The following is a 27,440-nucleotide window of genomic DNA, read 5'->3' as shown; positions in this document are numbered from 1 at the left end:
AACAACAAAACAAGCAATTTAAAAATGTAAAACTTCATTAACAATGTCTAAGAATGAATTCAGACACTTTGATAGTTATCAAGAAAATAAAATCATTTTTATCACAAGTTTAAGACGAATTAAGTTATTCAGGTAATTATTCAGATACCTTTTTTGAGGTTATAAAAATACAACAATTACTTTTTTTATAACACCAAATAAGTATAAAACAAATTTGGAAATTGGTAGGAAATTAGTAGTATTAGTAAGTGTACTTTTGTTTCCAGAAATTTCATTGTTATTATCATATAAAAGTCACAGTTCGAACATAATGTATTTTATAGATTGTTGGACTATCTCTGTATCACTTAAAATTTAGTTTTCTTTTTGATTTAATTCGGGTTTTGTGTATATATTAACTTTATAAATTAAAAAATGCTGTTTTACAAGTATAGATCAGATTTTATTTTAATTATAGTTATCAGTCATATAAATCATCTATACTCTTATCAATATTAAAAAGAATAAATACAAATTTAAACGATTTAGCAGATAAGAGTAGGTTAGTACAATCTTCATTGTTAAATTAACAAAATACAAAATATATAACATCATAAAATATTGTCCTCTTTTTTAAAGAAAGATTAAATAAATCTTTTGTAATGTTTGAGATGCCTAAATTAAGGTCATTTTAACGATAACTCTGTACAGATACTTTATTTTTTACCACCCAACTATTTTATACATTCTTCGAAACTGTGATTTTTTTATTTATTTACATAGCTGTAGTATTTTCTGCTTTTATTACAGTGCCGGATTTAGATTTTTTATGAGTGTAGGCCATTTTATTTCTGCTCATGTATTGTATGTATATACTCGTAAATAACCCCACACATTTCTAAAATAATAATTTTCCGTTTGTAATAAAGGTGTTAAATTTAAATAATAAGTAAGGGTAAATATTAGATAGATATTGATTTCTTATAAAATTTCAGTAGTGTGTTTCATGCTGGCTTTACTGCACACTGCAGCTCTATTAGACGAAATGTGACTGTTAAAATACACTCATTGTTGAATCAATTCTTCCTCTAAGTTATTTCTATAATATTTCACGAGAGACTAAGTGTTTTTTAGTAAGTGTTTGTGTTGATGATTCAGTCAGTTGTGATAAAAATGATTTTTTTCTTTAAAGTTTAAATAAGCATTATGCCTTCTCTTTATTCCAGCTCTCATTTTATTAGGAATGACCAAAAAGGTATTAACTCTGAAATAATCTCTGGAGCCGGAAGGTATTTCAAGTTCTACAATTATTGTTTCATCATTTTTTTTCTTTTAGGTTGTCTCTTTATTTCACCTTGATACTGTTTAAGTGCGCCTATCTCAATTGCTTTTTTTTTCAAAATAATCAAAGGTTTCTCGTTCTGCTTTTGTAAAAGCTACTAGAGATCCATAGATATCAGATATCGTTAATACGTATGCAGATGAGCTTTGAATCTGAACACTTACATTAGTCAATCTTTCCAAAATACAAACATGAACGCCGTTTCAAGTTTTTCTGATTTAATGCGAATTTATTTTGCCTCATTTTGGAGGACCATTTTCTCTGTACTGTCATTTTCAATCGTTTTTAAAACTGTAATATTATTCCATCCCAAGAATCGTTTAAACTCTTACAAGCATCTGCTCTAGCTGACCAACGAGTTAGGTTCACTCTTTTGAGTGTTTTTCCTCTTCCTATCTCGATCGTCAATTTTTTCCAACTTTTAGTTGACTTCACGAAGAAAATATATACCTCCTCTAGCAACGGATTCAGCAGCGGATGTTCCCATCAAATTTAATGAATGAGCTGCACAGGGAACAAACATAGCAAATTCAGCTTGTTCTTGAATTTTGGCTTGTAAACCATTGTAAATCTCTGACATGTTGGAAGCATTATCATAAGACTGACCACGGCAATCTTTGAAATTAATGTTTAACTTTTCGAACTCTATAATAATGGCATCAAACATTTCTTGAACCTTGTGTCCTCCAAAAGGCAAGAATTGAAATATCTTTCATTAAATCGTTTATTTCCTATAAGGCTGGATCTGAGTTTAATTTTATGCATGCTTAATTTCAATAAACGTCGCAACTAAAGACATTTGTTCGCTGTCTGACTTCACATTACTGCCACTTGTTGAAGGTATTTTGGTGCTAGAATCAGGAGAATGGGCAGGTTTTAATGAACACAAGAACTTATTATTTTGTGAGGTCATAGAGCCTAGCTGTGGTCAAGTTGCTGCAGCTCGAACATGGGCTGGCTCGACCGGGGAAGTACCACCCTCTCACAGAAGATCGGCGTGAAGAAGTTTTTGATAGCTTCGTTTCGTCCGATGAGTGTGAGAGCCGGTTGCCCTTTCCCTTTTCCCCCTTTACTTTTCCCTCCCTTTCCCACCTTTTCCTCCTTTCCCCCTCTTCGCCAATCAAGGAGTCCATGGGCGACGGTACTACCATCAGATAGGCAGGCTGCCAGTTTGCCCCTTTTAGCATACAAAAAAAGTAAAAACAGACAGTGTAGAAATAAAGTTACTTATAAGTAATATAAAATTACGAAAAAATTACGACAAATGTAACAAAAGTAACTAGTACTTATTTAAACTTTTTGCTTTACACAGTGAAGACTTTAGGAGCGGTTGAACAATCGTGTAGAAAATGCAGTAAACATATTAAACACATGTTCTGGCTATTAAAACTAAACTAACCGATTATTATGTCGAGTTTCGAAAGAAATATGATATTGACAATAAATACTTTGATGCTCAGGAAATTGAATTGAAATAAATATAACATACAAGAATAACCATCTGCCTCGATGATAAATTATTTACAATGTGAAGTTGTGTTTTTTAAATTAAATACATCATTTGCAATGTTAACTACAATTGTATTTGCCTTATGGTATTACAGAGACGATACTAAAATTTATGTCTGAACAAATTTATGTATTATTATTTACCATTCGCCGCCAACAGATGGCTCCTAGTAATATTATAGATCACGCTAGTCAATAACTAACTGTTAGATATTTAAGCACTTTGAGTTTTGTATTAATTGAGCTCGAAATCGAGTAAATATACGAGTGATCAAAAGTAATGTTTCATTTCTAACAATTTATATTTATACTTCTAAAAGACATCAGCAAGAAATGGTGATTTAACACAAACTTTTCATCGGAACTAATTTTAAATGCAAGGAACATTTGTAAATTTTATACTTAAGTGTTGCAAATAATAATCGAATAATATAATTTTTTGTATGAAAAAAAAAATAAAACAATTGGTTACAATAATTTCAAATGATTTTATAAGCAAAAACTGTTGAAAGGTATAATTCAGTTTACAATATAACTTTAAACATTATATTTGTCGACTTCAGCTAACAAATCATCGATGTATTTTCTTTCTGGATCATATTTATTAATGAAGTCCTCAATGTCTTGGGGTAAAACTTTTCTGTATAACTTGAAGAATTGTGAAACGAATTGCTTCTGTTCTGGAGTACATTTGCCGCAAGCTGTCTTAAAAGATTCGTCAATGTGCACTGTAAAATAACACAACCATTAAGATGATTATCGAATAAATGTTAATATTTTTATTAAACTGGAATTAAATAGGTGTCTTATTCCTTTTAATACAATAAATAAATACAGACCTTTGTAACTGTTATATAAATCAGAACAAGTTCCTTTATCTAAGACGCAGTCCATAAAAATTTTTAGCTCTTCAATGTTGTTTTCGATTTTTGATAAATCTATTTTATCCAAGACGTAATAGTCTTTATCAGCAGCCACAAAGGCAAATAAAGCCAAAATCATTACACTCTTCATTTTGAACATCTGCCAAAAAAAAAATACTTAGAAGCTGGAAAATTTTTGTATATGCATACAAATATGTTCCAACCGAAAACAAATATTTTTTTAAAGATAAAATTAATATATGTATAATGCTATTTTTTGTTGTTTAAAAGTTAGAAGATGAGAAACATTCCATAAACTATGTTTTTTATGATTGCCACAAAAATCTTTTCAAATTGCATTAGTAAATCTATGTATTGAAAAATGGCATTGAAACGTTTTTTGTCACAACAAATAAAATATAAGGTAGGTTAAAAGAGTCTATCTTTAGTAAAGGATAGGCAAATATGTATCAATATTAATACTGGTGAATTAGTACTGTTCATACTGTTTGGGGCATAAAAGTGATATCAAGGCCATTGGGTAGTAAATAAATGCAATTAAATTTTAATACACACAGAAATATTTTACACTTAAGAAAATATAAAAAAGAATACGATTTTTTTTATACGACCTTTAACATTCAGAATCGGAACACATTCTTATATTTTTAATGAACGTAGTAATGCACCAATGATTGGATAAAAAAATTATAATATAAGTTCCTAGATTTACAACTATCAGATTGAAACAATGTACTTATATTTAATTAACTCCTGTACTGTTTTAAATTACCTTTGTAATAAGAGACGACTTATATATTTATATGTATTTGTAGTAGCTCCATTTCTATATATAATGTTGAATAAGATTTATCAAACATGGTTAATGTTATTTTATTTAATTTTTATCATAAAGTTACGATTTTGGTGATTACCAAAGTTATATTAGCTTAATTTGGAGGTCCATAAACATAAGGGTAAGAATTTGGCATAGAAAAGAAAGTTGTGAGGCTTAATAGCAAAAAGATATATATGAATAATGGTTAAAAAACAATTGAACATGTCATGTCATGTTAATTAAATATGTCATGGAAATTAAATGGCTGCTTCATTTTTAAGAAATTCTTAGGCGTGGCTAATAAATTAATGTAAAGTGTTATGTAGGAAATCACTTAGCATCGAAATATATACGGTGTATGATCATATTTTCCCTCTTTTGAATAGAAATAATTTACAAGTTTTCAAAACAATCTTATCAACTAGGAATGTAAAGATCTATGAATTTATTGCTTTATTGATATCTGTAGTTAGATTCATACCTATTGTTTCTAAAAAGAAAAAATATTTATTGGGACTTAAACTTAAAACGTAACTTCAATTATATACTAACAACATTTGAGGTAGAAGACAACAGAGGCTTTAAAAAAAACGCGGCTTTATGACATAGACTAAGGGAGAGCAAAAATTTATAAAATATATTATTTTTAAAATAGCATATTAGTTTAAACAGTTTTACGAACTGTTGCGCAGATACAAGATGATTGATTGTTATTTTTAAATATGATTTAGTGCTTGTAGCTGTTATGAAGTTAGCAATAAAAAATTAAAAGTACACTTACTAGATTCAACAGCAATTCCACATTCAATCGCTGCTTGGACATTAATGTGGCACGAAGAGCTTCTTCTGAGATATTTATAGTACATTAATAATAATAATTGATAACTCAGTAAATAAATATTTATTTTTTTCTTAGGTACTAATGTTTATAGCAAACACCGTGTTTCTTACTTTAACAATGCCTTGAAATATGAAAATTTAAGCTTACTACTTACTTAAAACCCGCATAGTAATTTTATTATGTGTTGGACTTATATTACTTATGGAAACAGAGTATTAAAATCCAGGTTTTAAGCAACTTTCTTAAAAGTATAATTAAAATTGGATTTTCTTTTATGAATCATACGATTCTTAATTTCCGCGAGTGAATTCATGAACCGAAGTTAGTTTTTCGAGACCTTACATGTCCTACCATTTAAAAAAAAAATTAACAACTTTGAATCAGATGCACAGGATTTCTTTATATAATTATTTATCACCATTACCTCATCATATATGAGCTGTTAAATAAAGTAAGTATATACATATATATTGTTAGAATGATATAAGTTAGAACTTAAATGAGTTTTTGCTTATGGTTATACTTAACGATTTACAAGTTTTTACAAAATAAATTTGCTGACGCGGACTCGTGGGACGTGCGATATTTGTAAATAATGATGACCATCGATTATTATTGAGAATCATCAAAATGATGACTAATCATATATTTCTTTCTGCCTACAAATTATTCCACATATAATCCTCGGGCAAACGTATAAGTTCAATATCTAAATCTTTAATTTTTTCTTTCAATATGAATGTACCAGTGTATATTTTTTATTTGTTAAATAAACCACTGCAAATTTTTCTCAATGATTGTGTTATTTCATTTTTTGATATTAATTAACATTCCAATATTATTAGCTAAAATTCCAATATGTGTACATTAATTTTAAAACAATCAGAGAGTCACTAAACATGAACACAATGAAAATAAAGTTTTAAATAAACTATCCATGTATTTTAATGTATTGTATAGGCTAAGTATTTTTTATGACAACTGTAACATGGGAGATGTTGCGGATGCGTTGCTGGCCTTGATTGTTCAGTAAGGAGGAAAGGGTGGGAATAAGGAGAGCTGTAGTAACTTGACTACAGCTATTCTCTGACATCTATCAAATTAAAAAAAAAATGAATGGTTAATAATCATTGAGATCTTATATCAATTTCTATACAGTAACAACTTATACAATTGCTAAGGTTTATTTTATGTCAAAAAACTGTCCTTTTTTTTAAAATGATAAATGCTTTTAAAGAAAATTTTTTCCATTTTTATGCTTTTCGGTTATTCTGTATAAGCAATAGAGGTAAAATTTTCAAAAAAATGAAATGTATATAAAATGTGCTTCATAATAAATTATATGGCCACTGCCGATTCAACCAAAAGCAAAAGCAAGTAGATTATAAAACATAATATGAAAAGTATTTTGTTTAACTAAAGACTCTTTTTGTCTTTGGTAAAAAATCGTCACCTGTTCGTGTTCATTTACAACTATATGATAGTCGATGATTTGGTCTTTCAAATAAGTCATGTACATATTTATTAACGTTTTTATGTTATTAAATAATTTATTGATTACAGTATAAAAAATATATCTTACTTAGATCTCATCATCAATATTCTTTCTATAAGACAATTTTATTTTTATTTAAATTGATAAATATCATAAATTATATTATGTAAGAAGGAACCGAGTATAAATACAAGTTACTTGTAAACATTTTAAACTTTTACAAAATCAAATTAGGTGGCTTTTGATAAATCGTTTACAATTTTTTAGTCAAAGTAATAATAATAAATATACTAAAATTATTTAGAACTATATGTATTCTACGCATGTTGCAGTTTTTAGCTACCTCTCCGGCTTTTTCAGCACAATGAAGACAAAAAAATTCTTACCTGTTGTGCCTAGTATAAATACTATGTCGCATGATTTTCTTATTCATTACTGTAATAAATACTCAATTAAACAGACTCTTGCTATAAACTATAATAGACTAAAAAGTCTTGTTATTTCACGCCTACTAAATAAGCTGCTATACAGTAAGCCCAGTGGTGACCCGATATCATCGTGAATACCTATCTGTGAATCTTACTTTTAAAGTTTAAAAATGACGTCTCAAAAATAGCAGGAACCAACATTAGTTATCCAGAATACCAGAATTTTGGTGCGAACAACCACGACTTTGGTTTTTTCATAGCGATGCCATCTTTGTTTCTTAAAAAATATCGGATGAAGCGCGATTTTGCTAAATTGTCACTAAATTAGCTAAAGACGTTATACAGTAGGTCAGTGACATATTGCTTATACCGCCAGAAGTCAAGAAATGTGATACCCTGAAAGAGCCATTATTAAAGACCTACGAAGAATCGGAAATTAGACCGTGTCAAAAACTATTAAGTGAAATGGAACTTGGGGATCAGAAACCATCTCAGCTTCTACGGCGAATGAGAGATCTGGCACGTGATACAATTTCGGACGAGACATTAAGTATAATGTAGCAAAGGCCTGCAAAGCATCTGCCTCTATCAGTTAGAGGTGTTCTAGCAGTCAGTGAGGTGAGGGATCTTGAAAATTTAGCAGCCACTGCCGACAACGTTATGGAAACAACACGACCTTTGCAAGTACCTGAAGTTCAAGCCATGTCGAGTTCTGTCACCAGCACCATCAGTGATACCGCTTTCATTATTGCCGAGATACCAAAACTAAGTCTAAATATTCGTAATCTCGAGAGATAAAGGAATAGATGTGGAAAATACGTTCGCGAACTCGATCAGCGTCTCGTGTTCGTAATACGATGCAAAACAATCCGGAATGATTATGTTTTTATCATTTTAGATTTCGTCACAGAGCAAAGAAATATATGGAGCCGTTACATGATGTGGAGAAAGTGCAAGGAAGGTTACGCGCGCTATATAAGACGAGAGCTCCAGGACGAAGAACTGGCGACAATCACAGTGCGTCGAGGGGTTACACAACCCGAACTGACGAAGAGGATAGTGAAAGATTAATGACCGTATTTTTAGGTCCACTTGAAGAAGTTAAAGAATCCTCATCACCATGACACTTACGTGATACATTTGGAGTTTCCCGTTTGGTATAAGAGGATAATTGTAAATTAATATTCATAGGATCACTGGGATTAGAAGGTAACGGGGGAGGATCACCATCCATTTTATACAACTGTAGATATAAAAATTTACAAATACAAAACAGATAAGTACTTACAAAAAGGATGCAATAGGTTAGTAAAACAACCAACCAACTACGAGATAATAATACACACAAACTAAAACTAAACACTATTCTGACTTAAGGCAACCCGCGAAAATATAGAAAAATGATGGATTAACAACACCAAAGTTTCCATCACACGTGTGTCAACCAACTCCAATAAATCCTATTAATTAATTATTAATGATAATTTAATGTCCACTGTCAAACCAACAATTTGACAATAAACTTAAAGTAACTGGATTTTTTTTTGTTTAACCTAGTCCTGTTATATATTATAATAACTGTATCTATACGTCAAATTCGATGTTATACAAAAGTTTAAGGAATAAAATAAATTTACTTAATAAAATACCGGGACAATCAATTCAAAAAATCGTAGGTCATAAAAAGTAGTCACATATTCCTAACACAAATATTTTAATTATAATTATTGGTATCTAAAATATATATTATTTAAAAATATGAAAACCAAAACTGACGAAAATTAAAGTACACAAGAATATCTAAAAAAACAAATTAACTTTTATTTTTTGGATAAACGCACAGGACGCCTTTGATGTCTAAGTGACATTTGTGTTGACTACGAAAACTGACTCAAATGGAATATAAAGATGTTATCGTACGCCGGGAAAAATTATGCCAACAGTATTTATATTCAATTAATTATTTACAATATTTCCTACAACATACGTAAAAAATAAGTAAAGTAAATCTGACTTTAGACTATAAGTAATGTGAATACAATTTTTATTTACCTCTAGCACCTGGTACCTGAGAATTGCCCGCAGGTATAAATTAGCAGATATGTTTACTTTTATTGTAGACACTAATACCTATTATGAATGTTTTGTCCTTCAGAAAATAAGTTAGGTGTCCCCCACACCCTGGGATCTTGATCTACCTCATAAAAATATAAAATTGACCTTTTCGACACCACAAATTTTATTCAATATGACTATTTATTTCAAAAAATTAAACTTTATGAAAATATTCTTTTGGATATTTATTTCTTCTTTTCATCTAAGACTGAATAGATGTTCATTTGTCGAATATTTAATTTAAATTAAGTTACTAGAATTATGATAAAATTCTAAATCTTATAAACAACTAACTGTATAATGTATTAATTATATACATACGTCATGGTTACTTGGGACTGTTCTCAGGTTATGGAGCGATTAAAAAAAAAGTTAGATAAACTACAGTTAAACTGCATAAGATTTTACCTGGAACTAATAAAACCGCCTCTAATAATGGCGCCATAAGCTGTATCGTTACATCGCCATTTTGAAATTTATAACTAGTTCCTTAGCGATCAGTTTTTGGTAGAATGATTCAGTCAGCATACCTTCTACTTTTAAGAACAACAAATAAAATAAATTTTATTTACAGTTTTGCAACTAAAGGCATCCAGGTGAAGTGGTTGAAATCCGACCCTACTGCGAGTAGACTAACGTCAATAGGGTGACCATAGCACTAAGTGAAATAACTCCTCGGAATATTCCCCGTTGTACAGATGATAGAACACATAGAGCGTGCTCACATCCCCTCCGAGACACAAGAGTTCTCGATAGTCTGTGAGCATAGGATGTTGTATGGAGTTAAGTGAAAGAATCTGGTAATATGGTGTAACAAACCAGAGGCGAGAACCGTGTGGGAACGAATCTGTGCTTTATAAAAGCAAGTGTCCTCATGAAAAGTACTACCTCGATCTACTAGTTCTTTAAAAGCCAGTTTAACCTCATCCCCCAAATGTCTCCGGAATTGAACTTCGTTTGCTATGTCAACCCCAATGATTCCAATACTGTGGTTGATCTAAAGGGGAATGTGCTGGAATGTTGAAGCTAGAATAAATGGCGACAATTTAGTGATCAACCCGTAAACTTGTGACTTTTGTGACAAGAGACAAGCACAGCACCTTGCGTAAGCCACACATTGCACACAGTCTCTCTGCACCGCCGCGGTAATCTGTATTTTTCCCACAACATTAACAGTTGAATTCAACGCAGAAAGAGTGCACAGACGCTCAGGCTCCTCTTAAGCCGAATGGGCCAGCGATCCATCAAGGTTATGCAAAGACGGTAATAAGGACCTACAGAAATTTCCTTGCACCGCTTTAGCGAGCGACCAAAAGTATGTTCGAGGCTGTCAAGACATGGACATTAAATATACTCCTTGACAGATAAGCACACCTCGGCCCGCGGGGGAAATAGATGATCAAGTCTGTAACAGGGGTGATGCAGATTTCATGTATCACCAGGATTAAATATTTGTGTCTCAGTCTAAAATAACAAGGCCAGTTTCCCTAGATCACAATGGATGGCATTTAGTTGTGTGTGTATACCCGTTACGTTGCAAAAGTCTAAGTGTGGAATTGAAAAAAATCTTCATTGATACAAATAAATATTGGCATTTTATAATACATCGATTGTGAATTATAATTTTTTATTTATTATTATTTTCTAATATTTGACTGAGACATTACGTATTTAACGAAGCAATTATTCTTAATACTTTTAATCGTTACAACATAATATTTATTTAAATTATGTTGTTGTTAATGGATTTTAAATGAATAGTTATTATGAAGTAAAGTATAAATAAGAATGACTTTTAAACATTCTTACGGAAGCAAAATAGTTGGGATTTGACATATCGGTAAGGAATTTTTACAATCTAAAGCAATAATAATAAACATTAAATTTATTTAGTAGTTTCTTTTTATTATTAAAAACATTTCAGCAAACACTCCGGATTTTGCATTACAATGAAGACAATAATTTTCTTGGCTGTAATCGCATTCGCGGTTGCTGATCCCGAGTTTTATAACGTTGCTACGTTGGATATGGATAAGATGAAAAAAGACCCTCTGGAATTTAAAAGACTCGTAGATTGTTTATTGGACAGGCAACCCTGCACGCCCGTTTATAGCACCTATCGAGGTAATTATAGTCATTATTATTAAACATGATTCACCTATAACATATTGTTAGTTTTTATGAAATGTTTCTTATGAAATTATATTACGTCAGTTTGGAGATGACTTGTGACTTTATAATATTATGTTAAGAAAAATTTTTTTGGTTGAAGAAGAGTAAAATGAAAATAGTCATTTTTTAATGAATCATTTATATCAATGTCCGTAACGTTAATTTGAATTATTCGTAAAAATGCCTATCTTATTCTGAAGTGTATTTGTATTTCGTATTCTAATTTAAATGTTGAATGTTTTTACAGCTATTGTCCAAGAAGCCATCGAAAGAACTTGCATGAAATGTAGCCCGATCCAAAAGAAAGCTTTCTGGCAGTTCCTGCAGGCACTCAGAACAATCGCTCCTAAAGATTACGACCATTTTAGACAAAAGTACGATGCCGATAACAGATATTTCGACATTCTAGAATTGATATTAAGTGGTTATGCAGACTGGCATTAAAAATATACAATTTTTGTTTCAATTAATCAATTATTAATGATGTTTTAATGTCCACAGTCAAATGTCAAACCAACAATTTGAGAATAAACTTAAAGTAACTCGACTTATTTGTTTTACCTAGTCCTGTTATATATTATAATATCTATGTTTATATGGCAAATTTGTCATCATATACCGGTGAACCCATTGCAACTCCATCTACATACTTATATGTAGAATTCATCCTTCCACATGAGGTAGCCAGATGTAAGGTAATGATCTGCATATTCTATAGGCATATTTTTATCCTTTAACTTACCTCTTACAACCTCGATGCAGTCAAGAACAGGTAGACTAGCGAATAATGACTTTTCATCGAAACTGACCATACTGTCATAGTTTGTCAATTTTAAGTGTTTTATATCATTAACAAACTGGTAGGAATTCTTGACTTTGTGAGGCCCCGCACTGGTGATAATATCTTTGAAAGAAATTAGGCCACTTTATAAGTTGGTGCGTCAATCTGACTTACAATTGGGCGTAAGGAAACATCTTGCTTAATATGGATTTTAGGTAACCCATACAATTTCCGTGGTTTTGCACACGATGGTACGAGTGATTTGATATCTGAATTAAGTTTTAGAACTGTATTTATTTATTAAGATCTTAATACCTTTACCTTCACCTAAAATTTTACCTTACCTTTGCCTTACCTAAAATCATGAATGTCCTAGCACCTATTTATAATAGATTGAATTGAACAATAGCTTATTTCCTTAGTGTCTTTAGGCTAAGACACACATATGGATCCGCTAGAGGATTAAAATAATTCTGGTGAAATTTTTTAATGAAAACTTTTCAAGTAAACTTATATAACTGAATGGTTAAAATGTTAGGATTAGAAAATGTAGACCGTTTTACTCTTGTATTTCAAATACATTTAATACGTTTTGTGTAACTCTGTACATAGGTGTAGTAAGAAAAGTAATAAATTAATAACATTACTTGAATCTACCTATAATCATCATTTAAGTTTATTTACCTAGTTAAAAATTATCTTATCTTAATCTGTCTAGTATCATTGGATGGTGATATAATAATTTTTCTCTCCTGTTTTGTGTTTTTACAAAAATAAATCCCAATACTGTATAACTGATTTAAGGTAAATTAATAATTGAAAGCAACTATCAAATTATAAACTCTATGCTAAAAATGTTAGTACCAAAACTTAGTTCTTAGGTAATTTGTCTATATTCCAAATTAACTACTGAAAAAATCTTTAAACTGAGGCCTATCAACATAACTGACGCATATATTTTAGAAATAGATATTGAGAAAAAATAATAGCAAAAACGCAAAGAACACATTTGATAACGTCGCAGTGTACTTGTGTTAGCTATAAAACATTATTAAAATTGAATATAATGGAACAACTTAAGAGGTAATTTTGTTGCTGTTATTAGTTAAATACCTCTTTTTAGAAATATACGCCATGTCGATGTCATGGAATACAAGAAAGTCCACTATTCATAATTTATAGTGTAAACATGGCAAAATATACGATTGAATAACTATATGGCTACAACATGTCTCTTATAATATAAAAATGTCGTGCGGACGATTTCTGATTTAAATGATACAAAATAAGACAGAAGTTACCTAATAGTCAGAGAACACTATTAATTTTCCTTGCTTATTAGTTTCTAATCGTTTTAAAATTATAGTTATTAAACATTTAATTAGTAAATCATAGTATAAAAAGGGCAGTGTCTTAAGATATATAGCTATATCATAATAACAAGAGGTGAACGCAACGTAACTATAGGGTATGTAAAATAATTATTACAATTGTATGTAAGATAAAAATAAAAATTACAATACCATTTCAAATTACTCCAAGAATTAAAAATAAATTTATGTCATATTTTCATGTTCACTATTTGATAATATATTTTTGTAATTTCAGACTATCTAGCACAATGAAGACAGTTATATTCCTAGCCGCGATTGCATATGTGACTGCAGCTGTGCCTGATTACTATGACTTGGTAAAACTAGATATGCCCAAGTTGAGTAAAGATCCTAAAGAGTTTAAGATATTCGTTGACTGTATACTGGATAAAGGACCTTGCTCGCCTTTGTATAAGACTTATAGAGGTAAATAATTTTGCTATGTTCACACCATTAATTATGAATACAGCATTTTCTTGTATTTCATGAGACTGACATTATTAAAGACTAATATATCCAAAAACATGAATATAACTAATAATAAAAACAGAATTTCCTCTTAAATTTTTAATGATATAAAACAAGAACAGAGCTTTGTTTTGTCCATAGCACAATTTCAACATTTTATATAATTTTAGTTATCCATAGCACAATTTCAACATTTTATATAATTTTAGTTACTTTATGTAAAGGAAATTTCATATTTTCGTTAAGTTTGGTATTAGTTGTTAGTGACATGTTTTTTTATATAAAGTTTAAGACAATTATAAAATTCTTATTTAGAAATTAAGTGATATGTATTTTTGTTTACAGCAATCGTTCAAGATACTTTTGATCATAAGTGCAAAAGATGCAGTGATTATCAGAGACATTGTTACTGGCAGTTCTTGCAGGGCCTCAAGGCTCTGTTTCCCCAAGACTACATCAGCTTTAAAGCAAAGTACGATCCCGAGAATAAATATTTCAACGATCTCGAATCTTTATTGAACAATTACGCAAATTAACGACAAAAGTTTAATTTTTGGACAGAGCTATTTGTTATTTTTTGTGTTTTCACACTTGAATTCAATTGAAAAATTGTTTTTTAATCGTTCTTGGATTTTTTATAATAAATTAAATGGCTTATTCGATAAAGATGTGGTTTTCACTTATATTCTGTGCTAAGTTTTACTTAACATTTTACATTTATTTCATGTCACTGGGCTAATAAATAAAAAAACATGCCAATTTAAAAATAACTTTGAAAATTTAATAAATTTATTGACACCTTTCTATATATCTTTTATTTCTCTGTTCAATAGCATCGACTGAAACTTTACACCGTATAACATTATAATTATGAATTGCAATGAAAAACAGCAAATAAAATTCATAATTGTCGAAAATATAACCTGAGGTCTATATATATAATTAATCACACAAAATACATTTATGTGGCTTTGTCCCTCATTAGCGCACCTTTTTTTTTGTTGACTTTGAAAAAATGCTCTTCGCATACAACTCGGCTCGGGGAGGGCAACTGTGATTATGTGGGACTCCTGGGTCTGTGGGTATAAAGCGTCCAGTCTACTCACTAAAAAACCAGCGTCATTCCTTCTCTCCACAGGTGGGGGAGGCTACGGTAACGCTTTTGCTCAGCCAGCGGCTTTCCACTATGAGATATCCCTTCACAAGTTCAACTCAAGATTGATTTGAAGCCGCAGAAGCTATAAGAGGCGTGCCAGTAAGGTGCGGCATGCCATCCGACTCGAGGACCTCGTCGAAGCAGGATGGCAGACTCCCCATGTCTGCCGCCTTGGATTCTCCTTATAGAGAAAGGCGGTGGTCATGAGCGAGCCGCCGACGTCTTACTCTCCTTCGGTCTTGTTGGCTCGATGTCCGGTCTTCTTCTCTCAGCCGTTCTATTGTCTTTTTTTGCGCCATAACGGTTTCGCAAAAGGAGAGGATCGCTTGCCACGACCTAAAAATATCGACTATGGATTTAACTACGGCCTGTAATGATAGGTCCTATTTTAGCGACGAGACTTGCTTGTCCGCAGGCCCAGGATGAACACTCCTTGAGGTATGTTGCACCGTGTCTTCATTGCAACCATACCCATGGCACACTGAAGCTGGCATCCTTGGGTTATTCTAAAAATAAGCGTCCCGTGATCACGATTTAGCCACTCAAGTAGAATCGGACGGATCACTTCAACTGTACGGATGCCTGCTCTTAGCTATGCTAGCCTAGAAATCTACTCCATCCTCATGGCGCAACGGAACTCCTTCTTTTGCGCCTCTACCTTGTTTGGAGTTGGCATTTTTCCACGAGCTTTCGGCTCCACGCGCTACCGATAAAGTAACGTGAGGAAGCTCGCCTCCAAATCCCATGGCAGAGATCCAGCCAACACGAACACCACTTCCGAGACAGTCACACTTAACGTTTTATAGACACTGCTGAAACCCGAGTGATCGACGCTTAGCAAACCATCGATATCCGGAACCAAAGAGCTTCCACCTCTACCTCTACATCTTCCGATGCTGACAACCACGACTGAACTAAGACGACTTCCAGGAGCATTTCTCTGTCGAGTTTCTTCCACGACGACTGAGGACCGGACTGGACCGGGTTAGTGGCTCTTGCATTTTTCCTAGAAGTTAGAGTTGTATCGCACACTTCGAACCAGATATAGCGATGATACATGAGTGCTTTGATGCCCAATGGCCATACGTCTAATATCAAAAGCTAAAATAAAATATTTGCAGACCTGATTGGGGAGACGCTATTTAACAACTTTACTGAATTGTTTACTTGACTGTGTTACTGAGGATGAGATGACTATAAAAAATTATCACGCTTCAAGGTATCAAATGCCTTAACTTTATGTGCACGTACGATAACAAATATTCTTTATATATTAAAATCTGATAACAGTTGTGTTGTGTTGTTTTACGGGGCTGATATTCATATTGATTAGTAAAAATTATGATATTACTCTCATTAAACTCGTACTGGGTTACTAGTATTTTAAAACACGCAGACGTATGTTTGATCTGATTAATCTGTGGACCAAAAGGACTAACTTTAACTTAAAATAAATTACTCCAACAAAAGGAAGTTTTTAATTCATTTTACTGTTTTTAGGCTATTATTCCTGCAATATAAGACTTATTTTCAATAAGAAATTTATGGGAAGGTCATGGTTACTGAGGTTATTCCGTTGCCAGAAATTATCCTATTAATGGTTTAATACATAGGTAAAGCCCCAGGTAACAGCTTAGAAAATATATAATAACAGAAAATAATTTCTTGGCATAAAGCTTATAATAATTAGATTCGGAAGAAGCCAACTTGAATTTGATGACTCCAAATGTCTTAAGAGACATTGTTTGTTAGCCTAGCAGATAAAATGAAGTATTGGTGATAAAATACATATAATGAAGACAGGCATATTGACATATTATAATAATACACAAATATATACACCCACAAATTGTTTGTAATATTTTAATTGCAAATAAAACATTGAAGCGATATCTGTTTTTATATTGAGATAGTTTGTTTCCAAACATTAACAAAAGTTTGGACTTCTGGCAGAACGTTGCAATACTTAAACGTTTATCATCTCGTACGGGTTGGAAGGTCGATCAGCGCGCTCTGGCACCTGGGCGTAGAATCAAAATTTCAATCTTTTTACATGTAACATGGATTTATTTGTTTATTTTTCTTTTCCGAATTATATATATAATTAGAATATATCGACTTTGATAAAAAAATAACTTAAAAGCAATTTCATAAGATATTTAGAAATATTATATGTAACTAACTATATTATACATAACTATATTACTTTGTTATTTAAATATTTGATGGGTTTGCAAATTTAATTTTTGAAAGAGAATAAAACATATTATTCTATCATATTATTATACATATATGAATTTAAAGGAGAAATTAATTTATACCACTTTCATTTTAAAATGTAAAATAAAAAAAAATAATTGTGTTTTGAATTGATAAACAAAGATAAAATTATAAGTGGGTACAAAAAGATCTTGGAAATAAAATATTGTGAGTTCGACATAAAAATATATATATTTTCTATATAACAAAAAAATAATCGGACTCTACTAGTTGTGACACATATTATTTTAAAGTATTAGTAATCATTCAAGAGCCATGGCAAACAAAACTTGACTCCAACTGACATAAATTTCGTGGCTATCTCTACAATAACACGACCTTTCAATGTATCCACTTGTATGAATATTAAATTAAAAATATCCGGTCAACAACAAAGGAAAAAATTAATGAATCATCATAATTTATTGCACTGGTTTATAAATGCAAATTTTATTGTATATTTTTATGATTTACTACTTTCAGCACTTTAATTAGCCTTGCAAACAATTTGATGACTACGCTTGCAAGTCAAATATGACAAACATTATGCTAAGAAAATAATAAAATAATACTAGAAAATCAAACGAATTTATAACAGCATACTTTTTGTAACCAGTTTGGAAAAGTTAATATGTCCATAATAATACAGCACATCTCGTTATAATAAAATAATAAAAAAAAAACCTATAAGTTTCTATAGCCTAGCACAAACAGGGTTATTTTAAATGTATAATAATATAAATGTAAAAAAAAATCGCCGTATAAAACGTTGGCTGTGGTTCTGTAAATCGACATAGTTGTGTCGGATCCGGCGGAGACTTGTCTCTTTAAAGAGTATTAGAGTGATCTTTAACGGGAGTCCCTTTTTATTTTTACGACAGGTATAGGAAAACAAAATTGCTTTAAAATATATTCCAATAATATATATTTATTATATCAGAATAGTATAAAAGAAACTTAATTACCTTAAAAGTATTCCGAACATCTTTCAATAATCCTTTTGTAAAAATTATTACAAAAAAAATATTAATAGTATAAATTTTAGTTACATTTAATGTTAATAAAAATATATACTTATTTATCTTAGTATTTTTTACAGATCTTCAATATGAGGACTTTAATTCTGGCTTTAGTTGCCTTCGCAGCTGCCAATTCGCAGTATTATGTATTGGAAAAGTTAGACATGGATTTATTAGTGAAAAATTTGGACGAGTTGAAGATATTTACGAATTGCCTGCTTGAAAAGATTCCTTGCAACAAGGTGCACGAAAGCTATAGAGGTAATATAAGAATCATCAATCATCATCAATACATATTGTAAAATAAAGTCCCTCTCCTCTGTCTGTTCGCGATAAACGGAAAAACTGCTGCACCGATTATGAAACAGTTATCAAAACTCGATAGCGTGATTCTTGAGAACGGTTTTTGTATATAATTTGTTAAGTTTTTGTATTTAAATGTGTGTATATTAACGACATTTGTTGAAGATGTCGGGAAAACATGAGGCGTCTGAGAGCTTTTAACGAAAACGCTGCCTAAAATATTTGAGATATAACAAAATAATATATAGTAGAATTGTGTATTTTATATAGGTCTACAAAAAAGTCCGGGATAGCATATGTCTATACTTCTAGGATAACATACTATATCAATATTACAACTTTTAAAAATTGGCATTCCTAAAGCGTTTTTTGGAAAACTACACAAATACAGTATTAAGTCTTATCAAAATAAATTACTTCGTTTTCAAGCCTACATCACTATCTGTAAATTTCTTTTTAAATCATTTAAATTGGGCGTACTATTTGATAATTTGATCATAAGTTTAATAATTCTAAAAATTAAATAGGCTGTTTTATATTTTTTGTAAAGAGCCCGTGCGAAGCCGGGGCTGATACCTAGTTTATTATAAGATTACTTATTCATATATATTTTTTAATTATTATAGTATGTGTTTTATATATGTTGGATTTCTCGATAAAATAATGAAAATAGAATGAGTTGAAGGATACACTAAAAATACCCATATTGGCATTACAAAATTATTTTAACAAGTTGATAGTATTTTCCTCGTGAAAGATTTCTTATTAAGGATTATTAACTGATATTTTAAATGTCATTTTTTTATTTTATTTACAGTCAAAACATTAGAAGCCGTACAAGAAGCATGCAAGAAATGTAACCCTCACACGAAACACATGTTCTGGGAATACCTTCAAGCTCTTAAAGCAGATTTACCCAAAGAGTACATCGAGTTCAGACACAAATATGACCCCGACAATAAATACTTCGATATCCATGAGGCTGAAATAAGTAAATACGCGATTGAATAAACACCGAATTCAATAATAACGACTTAATTTGAAAACAAATACATTGTTTGTAAATATATCTAGAGTTTTCATTTTTATGCTCGCCTTAAAAATATGCTTATAAAAATATGTACATATATAAAAATTAAATATCTCAATTTATTCCATCATTTATGCTATTCCTTCCTATCCACTGTGCAACTCATTTGCATCAGGTGGACTATCTGATCGTTACTCTTAATAAAAACCCACATATTGATATATGCTATTTGCATTTATTAATAATTTATTCCCTTTGAAGTTGTCTTTTATTGTAAATAAAATGATCGTATCTATTTTATGAGTATTCTGACCCTCTGTGAAATCAATAATATACTTTTATTATGGAATAACATTTAAAACAAGTTACAGTAGAAAAACTCTTAAAGATCAAGTTCAAGATCAAGCAGAAAGTGTGTTTAGCAAGAAATAAATTATATACTCTATTCAACTTCTATTTTTTTAATAAAAATAATTGTGTTATACCTACCTGATAAAAGCATAATATACAGAGATATATATTTTTTGTGGATAAAAAACGTCGTTTTTACATCACCTAAAAAGAAAAATAGTTATAGGAATATTTGATTCCAACAGTATGCATTTGTATCGTCAACTTTACTCTGATAATTTTAATTTTCGTAGAACCAGTTTCACCAAACAATCTTAAATGAATGATGTCTTGTTGAGTCGTTTGATGATCTGTTAGAGGTATCGAGCGTCCCACAACGCACTAATGTCTGTTTAAATGTCTTACACCCAGTTTCACCAAGCTCTCTTTGTTAAATCTAAACTAGGCATTTACTAACAAACCTTCAAAAATATAAATGTCTATAGAAATATTTACGTTCCACGATGAAAAATTAACAACGAATTATTAAATGTCACGTTAATTGACCGACTACCAAATTATTCGTTCTTATCGTAAGACGACCAAATTGAAGTTATATCTTTTAATACGACATGTTTGCTACGATGCACCACTTTATCCCTTGATCGATACGTCACTTGTTAGCTATTGTATATATCGTTGATTGCTTTGACACACAAAAAGCTTTCTTTTCAGTTATTAGATGTAACCTGTCAAAATTGTGTTGTCAATTTATTGGCATAAATTGTGTTCAAGTTAAAAGTGATGAAAAAAGTACCTTATTTGCAATATCACAGGAAAGATTTTTCATCATATGAAAAGAAAGTTTTTATTCACGTTATTAATGAATACAAATTGATAGTCGAAAATTAAAAAAAGGATGCTGTTACGGTGGCTACAAAAAATGAGGGTTCTGATTGGACATTTCAGTTTTGGCAATACAATAGATTAACAGTCCGTTAGCCATTTGACGGACCTCTCGAGCAGGAAATAATATAAATGTCTTGTTAAGACATTTAACATTGATTGGTGAAACTGGGCCTTAAAGTCATAAGTCTTAGGCAATACAAATATAACAAACCTGTTAAAAATTGCTTATGTTGTTTATTATTAGGTAGGTTTTAATAGTATACTTTTTATTTTTCATTCTCAGTATCTTTCGTTAATGTAAACGTATCAAATTGATAATTACAATAAAATAATACTTCGTGTTCAGATATATTTTTTATTTTATATACGATCCTTGGAATGCTTACGTCGATTTTAAAATTCTGTTCGTCGACCTTTCCGCAAGTCCTTCTGCAATTGACTGTCATATAAATTATACTATTTAAATAACTGGAAACCATTTTGTTATCGCTTCAAGATATTAAACAAGATATAACGACTTATGAATATGAGGGTGGCAATAAAGAAACGTAGCTTAAACACATGTACAGACATTAGTTAATGTACAATTAAACATATTACAACTAGGCGCTAGGACAATAAGGTCATTGAAAAGTGTTGTCAGAATCCGCAGGTTGAATTCACCCTATAAAAGCTAATGTAGAATGAAACCTGGATACATGTTATAGAAGGATCAAACTTAATGCATGAAGTTTAAAAGTTCCTTCCTTGTCTATTTTATAAAAAGTACAATAGGAGAAATACATGCTAGTCCGATCAAATTAGAACAAAAAAATAAGTGTGAAGTTACATAAATTTACAACAAGCTGAGAATTAGTCAGATCGTTTAAAATATAATTATAAATAAAATCTTAAAGTTCCACGTCTTTCCTCTGTATAGAAAATAATATTACAGTTTGGATTTATGAAATATGATTTTTTTATGAAAACACCTCAGACAAAATACGTAAATCATAACAATTTTTTGAGATATATATCGGCGCAATTGTTATTATTTAAATAAATAATAATTGAGGGTAGTTGAAATTATCAGATCTCAGCCGCATAACCACCTGCGTAGCCACCTGTGCAAGTATAATGTAGGTATAAATAGAGGCGAGAGTACAAAGTACAGATAGACTCGTTTGAGCCGTTGCAGGGATCGGACCTCTTCGAAGTAAGGGGTTCGTCAAACCGTCTACGACGTTACCTTCGATGCCTGATGTAGATAAACGAACACTATTTTTATTTCTTCCCTGCTGAACAAAGGCCTCTTCTCACATGGAGAAGGTTAGAGCATTAATCACCACGCTTGCTCAAGACGGGTTGGCGATTACAATCTAATAATTTGAAATTATAAGACCAGAATTCCTCACGATGTTCTTCTTCACCGGCTGTGAGTGGTGTCTAAATACTCTTAAAAAGTACGTATGCCACGGAAAAGATTACATTGGTACTTGCCTGGTTTCGAAACAGTGCCCTCACGTATGAGAGGCGGGCTTTTAACCTCCAGGGCACCATGACTTATTTTTATTTACTTTCCAATATTTGAATTAGATACCTACCTTAATATAACCGATTTCATAATATCTAATCGCCTATTGAGTAATACTGCATTTTCTTGTATTCCTTGAGACTGACATGATGTAAACTAATATTTCTAAAAAGAAGAGTATAATTTTATAATTGCAACCGAATTACCTATTAAGTTTGGCAATGAAACCTTTATATTCAATTTGAGTAATGCTTTCATACTCAACACAAGTGCACTAAGACATTACCCAAAGGAGTCCTGTACATTTTTGCTATTATTTTTTCTCAGTATTCATTTCTACAATATTTGTGTCAATAATTGTTATAGACCTTAGTTTAAAGATTTTATTACTTAATATAATTTGACTGGAAAATTTTTCATTAGAAAATTTGACTATGAATTATTTTTATCCTCTAGCTGATACACACATACATATGTATGTGTATCTTAGGCTACGGATACCTTCGAAAAAAAGTTATTGTGCTATTCAATATATTATAACTAGGTTCTAGGACAATAAGAGCATTGGAAAGCCTCACCACAATCGGCAGGTTGACTTCATCCCATAAAAGCTGAGGTAGAATGAAACCTCGAAACATGTTACAGAAGGATCGAACGTAATGCATAACATTAATGAGTTCTTTCCTTGTCTCTTTAATAAGAGGTGCCACAAGAGAAACGTTAGTAGTTTATGGAACATACATCGGAGTTGAAAATAATTTGAATTAAAATATTACTGTTGAGAACATGTGCACACTTTTAAGAACCAAAATTTTGTTGTGACACTGAACATGTCACTGAATAACCCGGTATCTTATTATTTAAATGTATGTTAATCCTATATACACAAATATTATATAACAGGACTCAGTAAAACAAATAAATTGCGATACTGAAAGTTTATTGTCACAACATAGTTTCAAATTGTTGGTTTGCCATTTGCCATTTGCCAGTGGTCATCAAAATATAATTTATAATAGTAACAAAAACAGTTTTGAAAAATCCATAATAAATTTACTTTTACTTCAGATTTGCAAATCCCCTCAGTACCGATTCTAAAATGTCGACATAAACATTGTCGGCATCGAACTTCTGTCTGAAGTTTTCGTAGTCCACTGGGTTGGTAGTTCTGAGTATCCTCAGGAAATGCCAGTAAGCACGTTTTTGGTACGGATTGCATTTCTTGCAAATATTTTCAGTGGCTTCTTGAACTATACCTGAAATACATTTCACCTTTCACCAGTTATACCAATGAGGATGTATTTAATAACAAAATTGGCATTTAGTTTGAAATTTTCAAATAAATTGTTCAAACAATCAAATAAAAATATTGATTAAATAATAGTTATTATTATTATTATTATGTTTATTTTATTTCAACAATAAATAACCTTTTACAGTGAACGCACCTTCTTGAGAAAGTGTTTGATAATCGGATATACTCTCTGGTTGCCAATACAGTGATAGTATGTTACGAATCTGCGCAAATCATGTTCAATAATAATAGCTGTATAAATACCTCGATAGGTTTGAAAGACAGGCGTGCACGGTCCCCTGTCCAATAAGCAGTCTATTAAGCTCTTAAATTCCTGAGGGTCTTTTTCCATCTTATCCATATCCAATGTAACAACATCATACAACTCGGGATCAGCAACCGCAAACGCGATTACAGCTAAGAATATTATTGTCTTCATTATGATGAAAAATCCGAAGAGTCACCTGAAAATGTATTTTATAAATTGAAGATAGTTATAAATAATTAAAGTATATTTATTATAATTATTATTAATTTAGATTTTTAGAAAATCCTTACCGATCTATCAAAGCCCAACTGTCTTGATTCTGTAAAAATGTTGAAAAGTAATTCGTATTTATACTCGGATCAGTAATAACAATTTATAATAATTATTAATTTGAAATTCATAAATAGCTAATTTATGTAAAAAAGATGATTTAGAATCGGTAATAATCATAAAAAATATTAAACAAGAAATGTGTTAGTCATATATTTATATACTAAACAGATAAATAATTCCAATATACCTTTTATATATATGAAGATTGAAGGTATTGTTTCTATGAATTATGATTTATATTTTATATTTCAAAACAAAATTTAAGGATTTGCTGTCATTAAACGGATAGCAAATCTGAAACACTTAACAAAGTAACAAAACGCCAAAAATTCCAAACATCATCTTGGAAAAGATGATTTAACAATACAAATCTTAGACCTGCCTCAAGGAAACCGGCTCTCAAATGACTCTCAGAGAGAGATATCGACGTAATACTTAAAACACAAGGATTAGAATTGGGGGCTGTCCGAGCGCGACATATTGGAAACTGAAACCTGGAGTTCCAGTGTGGACCGGTGCTTCTTGAAGCCGAACGTGGTGTCGCCACAGAGAGCGCAGTGAGTCAAGGCGTTGAGAGTTGTACGTGGATATCGCATTGTCTCCCACGAGGCGGTTTGCATGCTAGCTGGAAAGTCTCCCTGGGAGTTGGTAGCCCAGGTTCCGGTGGCGGTGTATCGATGTGTATATTTGTGGGGACTTAAGGTGTATTATGTTTGAACAAGACAGATTTTGTAATTTTGTTATTAACCCACTTCAAAATAGGGTTAGGTTTCATATTCGTCGGAATCTTTATTTATGTGTGTTCCGCGATTATTCTATTACTCCTGGACTGATTCAAGAAATTCATTTTTTATCTATAAGGTTGCATACTTCAGATGGTCTCATAGTCATCCAATCAGGTTTTTATATTGGGATCTTTTAAAAATTAAAATAAATCGAAAAGAAATTGGGAAATCAATTCTTTGTATATAAATGCTCATTTGAAAAAGTCTAATAATAATTTCTAAATATCTGCACAAAAATCGACTAAACACCTAATGTAGATAAACGAACACTACTTTTTCTTTTCTTTCCAATAATTTAACTTAATACTTAACTCAATATAAACAATCTTTTATTATCTAAGTATCTTTTGAAGTGGTCTTTACTGTTGTGGTTGATTATAGAATCAAAAATAAATTTATATCATTAACCGTTTTCTATATGATAATATAGACAAGCAGCAGGTTCGTTTCAAATTTGGTTAGGTAGAGAGAGGAGCTTGGACAGGGGAGGTGAGCGTTAAACGCGCGTTAGATAGGGGCCCCTCAAACCTACACCTGGGTCGCAAGTCCCAGGCACTGTTGAAGCTCCTCTCCCTGCAACGCGGTGGACCCGGCACCCGCACGTTGAATCCATGGAATGCTGAGAGGTTTCGTCTCTTCTAATTTCAGATAATCTAACATCATGAATACCGTAATATTCCTAATCGCGTATTAGTATCACTCGGTTAAACTGGCTGAGCCCAAGTCTACTAAAGATCCTAAGGAATTTGACATACTCGTTGACTGTTTACTGGATAAGGGACCTTGCTCGCATTTGTATAACAATTATAGATGTAAGAAAAAATATTGCCAAGTTGACGCCATTTATTATGAATACTGCATTTTCTTGTATTCCTTGAGACTGACATGATGTAAACTAATATTTCTAAAAGGAAGAGTATACTTTATAATTGCAACCGAATTACCAATTAAGTTGGCAATGATACCTTTATATTCAATTTGAGTAATGTTTTCATACTCAACACAAGTGCACTAAGACATTACCCAAAGGTGTCCTGTACAGTTTTGCTATTATTTTTTCTCAGTATTCATTTCTACAATATTTGTGTCAATAATTGTTATAGAACTTAGTTGAAAGATTTTATTACCTGTCGAATTGTAATATTGACGGAAACACCAAAGAACTTAAAAATTGGTTTCGTTACTAACTGTTTACAATATTCAATATCAATTATCGAATAATGTAGAAACGTACTATTATAGTTAGTTATCATTTATTAATTTACCTTGAATCATTTGTACCGTACTGGGATTTATCCTGGTAATAGCGCCTAACGGGAAAGTAAAAAAAAATCAATTATCATCTAATGCTACTGGACAAAAGCTTAAGATGAATTTTAACTAGATAAGTATAACATAAATGACGAATATTAATAGGTTCGTGTATCGTAAAACGAGAAAAGCCAATCTCACAATGCATCCAGAATTAGAAATATCAAGGACATTTTATCCACATTTTATAATTTATAGCCATTGGATTCTTCAAATTTTATGCAGTAATCGGTAAACATATTAAACAATCAAATTCAACTAATATCATGCCAACTTTTACAAATTCCTATTTTTCTTAATACCCATATGTATAGACTTAATTGTAACTTTTTAGCCATTGAATTTATAAGTTTATAAATTGTTAATATAATTTGACTGGAAAATTTTTCATTAGAAAATTTGACTATGAATTATTTTTATCCTCTAGCTGATACACACATACATATGTATGTGTATCTTAGGCTACGGATACCTTCGAAAAAAAGTTATTGTGCTGTTCAATATATTATAACTAGGTTGTAGGACAATAAGAGCATTGGAAAGCCTCACCACAATTGGCAGGTTGACTCCATCCCATAAAAGCTGAGGTAGAATGAAACCTCGAAACATGTTACAGAAGAATCGAACGTAATGCATAACATTAATGAGTTCTTTCCTTGTCTCTTTAATAAGAGGTGCCACAAGAGAAACGTTAGTAGTTTGTGGAACATACATCGGAGTTGAAAA

The 27,440-nt window shown here is 31.2% G+C and overlaps 5 protein-coding genes and 1 long non-coding RNA gene across 9 annotated transcripts; 4 read left to right on the top strand and 2 right to left on the bottom strand.

Annotated features, from left to right (window-relative positions):
* Positions 1-3,298: 3,298 nt before the first annotated feature.
* LOC116772065 (ejaculatory bulb-specific protein 3-like) lies at positions 3,299-5,808 on the bottom strand. Of its 3 annotated transcripts, none has more exons than XM_032664098.2 (4): positions 5,724-5,808; positions 5,313-5,377; positions 3,670-3,853; positions 3,299-3,558 (listed from the first exon to the last, which is right to left on the bottom strand). In XM_032664098.2, exons 1-4 carry the CDS (start codon positions 5,791-5,793, stop codon positions 3,368-3,370), a joined length of 510 nt encoding a protein of 169 aa, XP_032519989.2. In that variant the 5' UTR covers positions 5,794-5,808; the 3' UTR covers positions 3,299-3,367. The 3 variants fall into 3 exon arrangements, with proteins under 3 accessions (XP_032519989.2, XP_061384135.1, XP_061384136.1); XM_061528151.1 differs by lacking the exon at positions 5,724-5,808 and adding an exon at positions 5,658-5,717; XM_061528152.1 differs by lacking the exon at positions 5,724-5,808 and adding an exon at positions 5,527-5,554.
* Positions 5,809-7,363: 1,555 nt separating this feature from the next.
* On the top strand, positions 7,364-8,832 carry LOC133320268 (uncharacterized). The gene is made up of 2 exons (XR_009753687.1): positions 7,364-7,913; positions 8,194-8,832. It is a non-coding gene; the product is annotated as an uncharacterized LOC133320268 (long non-coding RNA).
* Positions 8,833-11,092: 2,260 nt separating this feature from the next.
* LOC116772062 (allergen Tha p 1-like) lies at positions 11,093-12,129 on the top strand. The gene is made up of 3 exons (XM_032664093.2): positions 11,093-11,250; positions 11,335-11,534; positions 11,830-12,129. Exons 2-3 carry the CDS (start codon positions 11,360-11,362, stop codon positions 12,024-12,026), a joined length of 372 nt encoding a protein of 123 aa, XP_032519984.2. The 5' UTR covers positions 11,093-11,250; positions 11,335-11,359; the 3' UTR covers positions 12,027-12,129.
* Positions 12,130-13,671: 1,542 nt separating this feature from the next.
* Positions 13,672-14,870, top strand: LOC133320267 (allergen Tha p 1-like). The gene is made up of 3 exons (XM_061528149.1): positions 13,672-13,831; positions 13,972-14,162; positions 14,550-14,870. The coding sequence occupies exons 2-3, from the start codon at positions 13,985-13,987 to the stop codon at positions 14,738-14,740; spliced, it is 369 nt and encodes a 122-aa protein (XP_061384133.1). The 5' UTR covers positions 13,672-13,831; positions 13,972-13,984; the 3' UTR covers positions 14,741-14,870.
* A 3,521-nt stretch (positions 14,871-18,391) lies between these two features.
* Positions 18,392-20,010, top strand: LOC116772064 (ejaculatory bulb-specific protein 3-like). Of its 2 annotated transcripts, none has more exons than XM_032664096.2 (3): positions 18,392-18,500; positions 18,719-18,899; positions 19,759-20,010. In XM_032664096.2, the coding sequence occupies exons 2-3, from the start codon at positions 18,728-18,730 to the stop codon at positions 19,950-19,952; spliced, it is 366 nt and encodes a 121-aa protein (XP_032519987.1). In that variant the 5' UTR covers positions 18,392-18,500; positions 18,719-18,727; the 3' UTR covers positions 19,953-20,010. The 2 variants fall into 2 exon arrangements, with proteins under 2 accessions (XP_032519987.1, XP_032519988.1); XM_032664097.2 differs by having other exon boundaries at positions 18,402-18,500; positions 18,707-18,899.
* Positions 20,011-23,659: 3,649 nt separating this feature from the next.
* Positions 23,660-24,599, bottom strand: LOC133320269 (allergen Tha p 1-like). The gene is made up of 3 exons (XM_061528150.1): positions 24,576-24,599; positions 24,282-24,481; positions 23,660-23,979 (listed from the first exon to the last, which is right to left on the bottom strand). Exons 2-3 carry the CDS (start codon positions 24,454-24,456, stop codon positions 23,783-23,785), a joined length of 372 nt encoding a protein of 123 aa, XP_061384134.1. The 5' UTR covers positions 24,457-24,481; positions 24,576-24,599; the 3' UTR covers positions 23,660-23,782.
* Positions 24,600-27,440: the final 2,841 nt, after the last annotated feature.

This window comes from Danaus plexippus (assembly GCF_018135715.1).
Source record: "Danaus plexippus chromosome 16 unlocalized genomic scaffold, MEX_DaPlex mxdp_23, whole genome shotgun sequence".
Taxonomy (NCBI): domain Eukaryota; kingdom Metazoa; phylum Arthropoda; class Insecta; order Lepidoptera; family Nymphalidae; genus Danaus; species Danaus plexippus.
The sequence above is the reverse complement of the archived record's forward strand: the minus strand, read 5'-3'. Positions and strand labels throughout refer to the sequence as shown.